At 34.8% G+C, this 11,575-nt stretch overlaps 1 protein-coding gene across 1 annotated transcript in view; it reads right to left on the reverse strand.

Moving 5' to 3' along the window:
• Positions 1-4,383: 4,383 nt before the first annotated feature.
• Positions 4,384-11,575, reverse strand: part of LOC110453900 (mucin-5AC-like) — a 13,612-nt gene continuing 6,420 nt past the window's right edge. The window contains exons 3-4 of the mRNA XM_021503112.1: positions 11,081-11,168; positions 4,384-7,855 (exon numbers count right to left, since the gene is read on the reverse strand). Of these exons, the coding sequence (XP_021358787.1) occupies positions 7,832-7,855; positions 11,081-11,168 (112 nt within the window). The 3' untranslated portion in view covers positions 4,384-7,831. The remainder of the gene's footprint in view (positions 7,856-11,080; positions 11,169-11,575) is intronic.

Genomic DNA, 11,575 nt, shown 5'->3' on the forward strand with positions numbered 1-11,575 from the left:
ACCATTTGTACAATTTTGAATCCCCACCACCTAGGAATGCTTCCAGTCTAATATGGTTGATATCCATCACTTAGTTCCAGAGAAGAAGTCGCTTTAAAGCAATATAGCCAAATAACCCTTTTTGGCCCCGCCCCTCAGCCCCCTGGGGGGTCAGCCACACCATTTGTACAATTTTGAATCCCTGCATCCCATGAATGCTTTTGATTAAATATGATTGATATCCAGTGCATAGTTCTACAGAAGAAGTCGTTTATAGCAATCTAGCCAAATTGCCCCCTTTTTGGCCCCGCCCCTCAGCCCCCTGGGGGGTCAGCCCAACCATTTGTACAATTTTGAATCTCCACCACCTAGGGATGCTTCCAGGCAAATATGGTTGATATCCATCTCTTAGTTCCAGAGAAGAAGTCGCTTAAAGCAATATAGCCAAATTGCCCCCTTTTTGCCCCGCCCCTCAGCCCCCTGGGGGGTCAGCCCCACCATTTGTACAATTTTGATTCCCCACCACCTAAGGATGCTTCCAGTCAAATTCAGTAAAATTCCAATCAGTGGTTAAGAAGAAGAAGTCGTTTAAAGAAATTGTTGACGGACGGACGACGGACGCCACGGTATGGCATAAGCTCACCTTGGTCCTTTGGACCAGGTGAGCTAAAAAGTGACAAGAAAATAACAATTGATCTCACAATTGATTGTTAACAAACCCCTTTATCAATCACGCCAAGTGATGAAATAAATTGGAATTTGGAATTGTTTGTGACCTAACATGCACTGAAAGGTTGATTGTAATTTCATTACCAATTACCTGTAATCAGGTACATTGCTTTTTGGTGGACGCCAGGGAGGTGTCTTAGGCATTCACCTTTTTGGGTACACAGGGTACTTTGTTGTGCAAAATGTGTACTTTCCACCACTTTTTATCGACTCAATTTTTGCATAATTTGAAACAACACTACTTCTTCATGTTATGAATATTTTGGTAAACAAGAATGATAAGAATGAAAAATCCTATATTTTACATTAAAATCTTCACAAAATATTCGATTAAACTCACATTCTGGATGATAAATATACTATTAAAGCACTACATGAAAGAAAATGTCCTTTCCAAAGTATTACGATGCCAAAAAATACGATTTTTTTCAGAAAATACTTTTAGGCTGATATTCCATTTTTGACCCCCCTGATGAAATAAGGGTAATTAATCATCTTTATAATTGGTAGAGTGGTTCAAAGTAATAACTCCTGAGGTAAAAGTTAAATTAGCAGCATAAATCTCGTAGCACTTATCAAACAAAAGTTATGAGGGGGCATGCTCCTATGTAATTTTAACATAGCTGGAAATAGTCCCTTTTAAAACGTATCGGACTGCAATAAAATAGCTTCTCTTGTTTCAATCTGTTCCATAGACGTAAAACCACGGAATTTGACTATCTAAGTCCGGGATATAACGTTAAGTGTGTATAAATAAAGTATATATAACCTTATATAATGGTACGATAATGTTTATAAATTACATGACGAGCTCATGCAATGGTTACATATACAAAAAAATGAAAGTGATTTCATGAAGGCTTCCGTGATTTCATGAAGACATCGACCTCAAATGTCTTATTGTTGTTAAAGCTAAATTTGTGTATCATATCTATAACTAAAGATCAAGTTCAATAATAGCACTTCATCCCAGGTAGCTACTGGCTAAATATCATGACACTGGGCCTTATAGAACTTGAGAAGAAATTTGTTAAGCCTTTTACTAATGTTGACCTTGGACCCCCGACTTGCACTTAAAGTTGACCTTTGACCTCATTACTGTAATTAAGAAAAAAAATGGCAGTGCTGGTCATCATAACATACCCAAGTATTTTGACTCTAGTCTAAATGGTTCTTAGGATATTATTGTTTGAAATTTTTAACATATTTGACCCCAGTGACCTTGAAAGTAGGTAAATGTCATCTTAATGAGGAAACTTTATAGCACTCCATCCCGGGTACTTACTGGCCAAATATCATGGCCATGGGCCTTACGGAACTTGAGAAGAAGATTGTTAAAGCTTTTAACCAATGTTGACATTTGACCCCTGACTAGCACTTAAAGTTGACCTTTGACCTCATTACTGAAATTGATAAAAAATAATTGCACTGCTGGTCTACATAACATACCCAAATATCATGAATGACTAGTCCAAATGGTTCTTAGGATATTGTTGTTTGAAACCTTTAACATATTTGAACCCTGTGACCTTTAAAGTAAGTCAAGGTCATTTTAATGAGGAACCTTTATAGCACTCCATCCATCCCAGTTACCTACTGGCCAAATATCATGACCCTGGATCCTTTGGAACTTGAGAAGAAGATTGTTCAAGCTTTTAACCAAAGTTGACATTTGACCCCATACTAGCACTTAAAGTTGACCTTTGACCTCATTACTGTAATACAAAAAAATATTTGCACTGCTGGTCTACATAACATACCTAGGTTTCATGACTCTAATTCAAATGGTTCTTAGGATATTGTTGTTTGAAGTTTTTAACATATTTGACCCCTGTGACTTTGAAAGTAGGTCAAGGTCATTTTAATGAGGGACCTTTATAGCACTCCATCCCAGGTACCTACTGGTCAAATATCATGACCCTGGGCCTTACGGAACTTGAGGAGAAGATTGTTAAAGCTTTTAACCCATGTTGACATTTGACCCCTGACTAGCACTTAAAGTTGACCTTTGACCTCATTACTGTAATCGAGAAAAATATTCGCACTGCTGGTCTACATAACATGGCCAAATATCATGACTAGTCCAAACAGTTCTTAGGATATTGTTGTTTGAAATTTTTAACATATATATTTGACCCCAGTGACTTTGAAAGTAGGTCAAGGTCAATTTAATGAGGAAACTTTATAGCACCCCATCCCAGGTACCTACTGGCCAACTATCTATGACCCTAGGTCGTCCAGTTCTTCAGACCGGTAGCACATGCTCGAATCTCAATTAGTGTGCCTCCGATATCAACATAAAGCTACATTTCAAATTTAGACTTTAGGATAACAAGTGAATGGCTCTCCAAACATAACCACATATGCTAGACCTCATTCATCTCTCAGGGGACATATCACAGGCGGAGGCCACTATCTTTATCTGGTACAGGTAGTATCTCACTACTGAGTAAAATTTGTCTTCCAGAGTCTGTGTGTGCGCATGATTATACTACAGTAATATATAATAGTCCCATGTTCATCACCAACCTTTCTTAAAAAGCCACTTCTTATTCAGAACTACAAGGCCAAGAGTCATGATAAATGTCATGCAGCATGTCGAGGCAGTTGTTCAAATAATTGGCTATGGCCGACTTTCAGTGTCCCACATATTACCTTTTATATAGTCTTACATCAGAAATCATCGAAATTTCCAATCAGTGGCTGGGTGAGATAACCTACATCAGTGTATACCAGATGCCTAACTTACTAGTACTCTTTATTTCATGTTTGTACATGGACAGAGTTTTATGTCAATTTAAACAAGAGTTCAAGTCACACACCAATACCTGACTTGGGTATTTAAAGTTCCAATATAACCCGATTCTAAAAAAATGACACGAATCAAGATCGCGAGGGGTGTTTCTAAAGCTCCTCTTCATATATGTGAAATGATTCTATCTCTGTGACTTTGTTGAATAATTCATGTCAGACCTTACATGTAATTAAAAGTTTGTTTATTCTTCGGGTGCCTTTCAGACCTGAGGACTGAAATCAACATATTCTTTTCGTTTGGAGATTTTTTAAAAGTCAAGTTCATATTTGAGATGAAAAGCAAATTAACATTTTGACAAGACCTAACTTGTGAACACACCAGGTATTTTGCCTGTAATAGACATCCGAGGAATATAAAGAACAAACGAAGTTTAATGTTTAATTCAACAATGAATTTATTATTAACCCTGGTTAATATTGGATGGTAAAGAGGTATACATACGGAGCAGGCCGATATTGATCACTCACACAAATTAATTCTGTCACATACAAACAAACCCTCATTATGCCATGTAATATCTCGAAATGTATTACTTTACGTTATTTAAATAGACGATGAGCAAAATATGAGGATATTCAAATTAGAAAAAAACCATTACCATACCTTTCAAAAACATTATTGCTCTGAGTTAAAAAAAGAAATGGCACAATGAATAGGCATGGTTTGAAACATAATAGGTTACTCAAATTGAGCACTTTAAATGATTTACCAACTATAAATTTAAATTTGCTTTCTTGCATCACTCTTGTATACATGACAAAAATAAACACTTTTATCACATAATGTAGTGTGTTATCCAGTGAATATACCAATGTCATATTTTTTGGCGTATTAACCCATGAAATATAACCTGTGATTGGTTGTAAGTTTCAATTGTGACGTCACACCTAGGACAAGTACATGACGTCACAGACTTACGCACTGGAGTCAAAATGGTGGCTTTTTACATTACAAGGTTGCATTACAATTAATGTTGATTTACACGAATAACTGCCACAAATCTTGATAATGTGATAACGGGTCTTACACTCGTTTTCATTTCATATGAAATGGAAACTCATGTAAGATAAGATTTTTAAAAGCTAAATTAAACATTTAATATTACACATACTAAGTAATTCTGTTATAAACACTAATCATCAATCAGAGGATTAATTAGATCAGTTGGGTACTGACAGTACAGGTATTACTTATCCTGTGTAAATACAAGGCCTATTTGGTCCAAGTCAAAATAATATACATAATGGAACGAATGGTCATCATAGTTAGATATGGTAGCTGCATTACATTGCACAATAAAAGGCGAGATCACTAATCCAGTTACCTGTCATTATCGATTATTGCAGATATTGTAATAAATATCAACAATTTTTTAAAGCATTACTTATTTCAGATCATGTACAAGTGTTATTTACACAATAGCACTCACTATATACAGTACATAAATGTTTTGGCAGATATGTAAGAAAAAATTACCAAAAATGGTTTGAAAAAAAATTCAGAGATTTAAAAATCAACATTCCTTGCTAAACGTTTTGATTTCCTTTCAGATCAATCTGTTTGACTATAAAATTATAGCTGAGATGGACAACATTAGAAATACTTGGTATTACTACTCTCTCAAATAAAATACAAGGAATTGAAACAAATAACAGATCTACGACAAGAAAACAGTAATATCTAAAACGAATTTTCACAAACTGACTATTTCTTTATTGCTTTGACTGAAGGGGTGTAACTCTTTCCAAGTTCTAGCCAGCTACTACTACTGACAAGAGACAGGTTGGATTATAGGATAGCCAGATACAGATGATAGTGTGATAATATACCAGGGATCAGTTTCTTAAAGTCTGGTTAGCTTAACGACACCTTAACACAAATTTCAACATGCTATTTCTGAGCTCCAGCATGCTAAATGTATTTCTGAGAAATATTTGAACATTTACAAATGCTTTTTGTTTTCCTTATCTTCAGACATATAATTTTGACCTTAAATTCTTTTGAACATCTTCCCCCCGATTCTTTTTTTTGATTTAGTGCTAATTAAGTTGATCAGACTTTGAAAAAACTAGGCCAAGATGTATTGCACCATCTGCATTACTTCATATGTTGTGTAGTAAGCATGTACAAGGTGAGACTGCATTAGACAATAATAGGATTTACATGTACCTGGTACTGTACCATAACAAGTATATAATATAAGGAATGTCAGACTGATATGTAAGAATATGTACGTTTGTGTACATATATAAATCACAATATTACACCAATACTGTAAACCACTTTCATTTTGCTAGATAACGTTAACACCTTTTAAATAACTTGAATTTCAATTGTGAAGCAAATTGAAGCCTCAAAAATAATGATTATTCAAGTACATATAAATAGAAATTCTGAGAATAAGTTTTCAAATAGCGCTGCGCCATTGTGAAAATATCTGTGGAAATAGAAGTGATTTACAGTATTGTCACACACATAAAAATCTTATGTAATTCACTGAAAACAACGCCTGTTTATCATTTACAAATATCATTAAATTTCTCAAAACTTGTCATGTCAGCCTGTTGGGTTTACCTTATGAATATAATGCATGGCTAAAACTGAATCACTGTTCAAATGAGAAAATTATAAACATGAATGCTCCCAACACTGAACAATTATACTGTTAGGTCAAAACTTGAAAACCATTTTTTGACAGGAATTTGAAATTTTCTTAATTAATCTGCAACCATGAAAGCAATATTTAAATGTTTACTTTCAATAGAACAATAACAATTTTTGAAGTCAATATAAGGCTGACAAAAGTCTGGAACATCGTTTTTAATAAGTTGTTTTAATGAATTTGACAGAATGATTGACACAGAATTGTTTTGACATTGAAAGTTCTAGAACTATTACAAAGTTCTTAGCTTTAGTCATACTGGCACAAAGTATGACCTTCAATACATAATGGATTATTAAAGGTGGGAAAATAATTTGCAAGTACATGTATATAGGTATATTTTATACAACAACAAAATATATAAAAACGAATGTGAGCACTTGGTGAGATTTTGCATTGATACATTCATATAATAATCAACAACAAACTACAAGTATAATTATTTGTATACAACATACAATTATCCAAAAATAATGATTATATTAGCATTGATTATGGGACATATCCAAACTGGATTATCTCCCTTGAAAAACATGCAATCTAATTCATTTAGATAATTACAATGACACAATCACAATATGGTTATTGAAGTTTCCAATTCACCACCATTGAAAGAGAAACACAAGTACAGCAGAGCTGTGTTACTGGATGAAAACCTTACTTATTACATGTATTCATATTTCAATATTACGGAGCTTGTTTACAGATTTAAGTACAAAGTTGGTGGGTATATTTTGGTTTGTGTACCTGTGACTTGTTAAATTGGTGAGTAAGGCTGGTTTATATACCAGTGACTTTATATAATTGTTGGTAGTAACAGTGACCTTCTGATTTTCCTAATTATCCTTGCAATCATAAAACAAGTTTAGACATACCAGGGTACTGGTAGCTGCCAAAGGACAAAGGCAGATTTGATAATTAACTTTTATAATATTTTAGACCAACAGATTATGAATCAGTTTTTCTGAAAAAGTGACATTAGAGATCATTGTGAGCAACCTGTGATTACCTTGGTAGTCTTTGTGAGTGAACCTTATAATGGGACCACTTGAGACAGTCATTATGAGAACTGACCTCTCAGGTGATAACTGGCCACTATTATCAGAAATGACCACTCAAATGAGAGCTGACCATATTCATTCACGTGATTGCTGACCAATCTCATCAGAAATGACAGCTTGTATGAGAACTGACACATTCATTTGTGAGGTGACCACTCAACTGAAATGACCACTCGCTTGAGAGCTGATGATTTATGTCATGGCAGACCACTCATAAGAACTGACCACTCATATGAAAGCTCAAGCCACTCCTTATACTCAAGTGACTTTCCAACTCATCAAATTACAATACACAATCAAATTTCTGTGTCTATATGTGATGATCAAATTTCCAGGTTGTACATGTTCCTAAACTAAACTCGGAATGTAATATTATATATGCTATACCACTGGGGCAGTTTTAAATATAAAACCTGAACCTCTTTTCAACACTTACAGTAACAGAGATATTTGTGACAGCGCATTATTGCAAGAGCTATCTTCCTTGCATTATGATTATCGTAAAGATCACAGTAAGCAAAGAGTGACAAAAGTCCACAACTAACGGCATGTGTTGAGTTTGGTCCTTTGCTGTGAAAGATGTTCTTATCGACGGTTGATAGAAATTCTCTGGAGAAAAAAAGCAAAAAAAAGGAAATGATAATAAAAATAAAAATGAATAAAATAAAAATATAACAGAAATATGTGTGAAAAGAACGCAAAATTAGAAAGCAAAGTGTAAAAAAGAGAAATAAAACAAGGCAATGAATTTTAACCAAAAGTTAGTTCCACACTAGTTAATATGCAATATCAAAATTGGGAAATAATAATATAGGCAGTGTCCACTTATATATCAGACTAGATTAGCAGGTGAGACAGGTCACCCTCAAAATCTACCTGTACCACACAGAAACACATGAGGTAGACAAAGTTTGTCCATATTGAAGCAAGCCTAAGGAAGCACATATTATGACATGTCAGTGATCAGATACCAGCTGTAACATCAGTAATCATGCACAGATCAGCATCATCTTTAATAGCAGCCTTCAAGGCATAGTCTGGAGAAAGCCACTTAACTTGTACAAATAGGCTAGCTTGTAGAAACTATTGACCAATCAGAATTCAACCAAGTGCAACAACAGCATAAATTAAGCTCTAATTATGTCTTATCTTAAATTGAAAAACATCCTGTAGTTTGATGCAAACTGGTCAATATATTCAAGATAGCAAATGGAAATTAAATAATACCACATATCGAGTTTCCCTTAACGGTATGACTAGTGGTATGCATCATCGCACTGCTGAAAAGATTACATAGTATCAACTGTGACACTACACAAACAGTTTAGGATAATATTTCTTAAAGTGTGTTTATGTCCTTTTATGTTTATGTACATCATTTTTAAAGAAATGCTTTTTAAAAAACTACATATTTAACATTATAAATGCAGGTCAAAGAAGGCATTCTACACCAAGCCTAAGTATCAAAATGGACTAGAGGAGCCATCATAAGCTGAGTGAATATCACCTTTCAAAAGTTTAAGTCTACACAGGTAATTTTTATAAGCAACATGTGTGCAACTAGCAAATATAAAACAAAAATAAGTCCCAAGGAAGAAGTGGTATTTTAAGAAAAACATGTTATTAACTGAAATGTACTATAAAGAACTATGATATGATATGATGTGGCGTCCACTTTACAGTAATAATAAAATATCAAAAAACATTTCAATTTCATTTACCAGTATATATGAATTCAAAAAAATAAATCTGGCTGTTTACCGGCTGTGCCTGTAACTGTAGAAGTATTATAGCAAGTTCTCAATTGTATTTTGGGGGAAAACATATCCAACTGGCTCAGACTACATGTACAGACTGATGCTTGCCAGGTGTGACCTAGTCGGGTATTGTGTAATACCTGTATGGTACAGGTAATAACTGGAACAGGTAGTAACCAGGTAATCGGGAGTAGACCAGGAAGTCTTAGTTAGGTACAGATGATATTAGATTGCAATGCACCAGTTTATGTCAGGGATACCAGGGAAATCAGCAATAATACTATTAGCACACCTAACACTGTGTCAGACCTCACATTGACTTTTCTATAATTTACTACAGAAGACACTTCCTCCAAAGTAGCCCTCACTGATTTTCCATTAAAGATAATATCATCGTAAAAATAACTGACTTCAATGTCAGTCATTTTCATCTAACATCATATAATTGCACATAATATAACCTGGGGACAATCAATACTCCATAAAAGTATGTCACCGATACTTGAAACGACATGGTCTCCAAGGAAATAAACTTCCACTAAAATCTGTACTTTCTAGTTTTTAGCTTTTTTTATGAAAAAGTTCTCAAAACTATCAATTATTTAAGTACATGGGCACTTAATACATTTTATGAAGGACAACCATGTCAAAGTACTTGTTTATGGCCTAGATTCCAAACTCGATTAATCATTAATTAATAATTATCCATGGACCAACCTGAAATAACTTGTCAAGAATCCATATGGACAGGTATGTGGTAAGGGAGTTTTGTGAAACTAGATGTAACATGTTTTAAGGATTTTAACAATGATGACAGGCACCGTTAGAGGACAAGTTTAATCAGTGTTAGTCGTGTGAAAACGGTAAAGGCTGACAAAAGTCCGTTCATTATCTCAGGTTTTACAACAAATGAAAAGTAAATGCGACATTTTGTTATAAACATATACATATTCAATACTTAAATACACACATACATGTATTCATATAGAAAATACATCAACAAATAATAGGCTACTGAAATCTACACTTCCAGAGGTAATGTTTGAAAATCTACAAAGTACACACATGTATTGGTGTACATGTACGTATACACTAGCCTGAGTTTCCTCTGGCCCTGACACCAGACTTAGACATTGTGACCCACACCACGCTCTATCTGTCAAAATGTCGAAGTCTTGTGTCAGGGCCAGAGGAAACTCCGCTATGGTTTATACCTGTCGTTAAACCAAGATGGCTTGGTCATTCACTATGGGACATTAAGTTTAATAATGGTATATTCACAATGAATTAATCAAATGATTACAAGTGAAAAAACAACATGCATGGTAGTAAATGACATTTTATATGAAATGGACAGATTTCAAACCAGGGGAAATTAAAATAACCGTTACCGTGTGTATGTATCAGAGAGGTAATCATGTTTCCGATGATGTATAGTTATACATTTCTGATAGGTCAGAATGACATAAACAATTGGAGCCGATTATATGTTAATGGCTGGGGCAAAATCACAATTATGTTGCTGATGACGCAATATTATGTCAGAGATGGGGCGTGATTTAGATATTGATAGGACATAAAGTTAGCGAAGAGGCAAGATTGTGTTAGTGATGGGGTATAATTGTTAATGAAGGGGCGTAATTTTGTTAGTTATAGGGCATAGTTATGTTAATAATGGAATGTAATTCTGACAAAATTCTTCATTGCACTCCACATATTATCATTTTCTATGTCGTTCACAAAGAGACATATCACTAACAATCCTTACCTATACCATCACATGACCAGACCTTTCAATAATCAGGATTTTCTATATTGGTACAAACAGAAGAATTTTCACCAATTATCACATTCAATATCATTACGCATAAGGAGAAATTTCCGAATAATCATTTGCTATATCAGTACATGACTGGAATTTTCGCTAAGATCATTTTATATATTGATACACCAGAAGGATTTTCACCAATAATCTTTCCTCAATTTGGTTCATGTAGGCATATCAAACAGTGATCAGAATATTGAACGTCTAGTCAGTATCAACTGACATTACAGACTAGACCCGTCTTAACTGTACCTCGTCATCAGCAAAGTCTGCACCATTGTTTCCCCATGTGCGATAGGCAACTGAAGATCCCATTCCCCATGTTCCTGACACATATCGTCTACAAGATAGGAAAAAAAACATAAATCAGCCTGATGAAAAAACAATTGCATAATGAAGAATTTGAAATAAGATGTAAGGTGTGTATTGGAGGGGCGGGTTAAAAATATCTACTGTCTGTCTATACAGGACTGTTCAAGGTAAAAAACACTTATTGTTTGTAACAAATGAGAAGGACTGAGTTTGAGGGGTTAAAAACACTGTCTATAATACAGGTCTAAGTGGGAAGTGGATCGAGTCAAAATAAAAACTTACTGTCTGTTATACATGACTGGAGGGGTTGTGGGGTCTCAAACACATAATACAGGACTGGGGGGGGGGCACAAAAACTTACTGTCTGTTATACAGGACTGGATGGGTTGTGGGGTCTCAAACACATAATACAGGACTGGGGGGGGGGGGGGGGGG

This window comes from Mizuhopecten yessoensis, unplaced genomic scaffold, assembly GCF_002113885.1.
Source record: "Mizuhopecten yessoensis strain PY_sf001 unplaced genomic scaffold, ASM211388v2 scaffold7547, whole genome shotgun sequence".
Classification (NCBI taxonomy): Eukaryota; Metazoa; Mollusca; class Bivalvia; order Pectinida; family Pectinidae; genus Mizuhopecten; species Mizuhopecten yessoensis.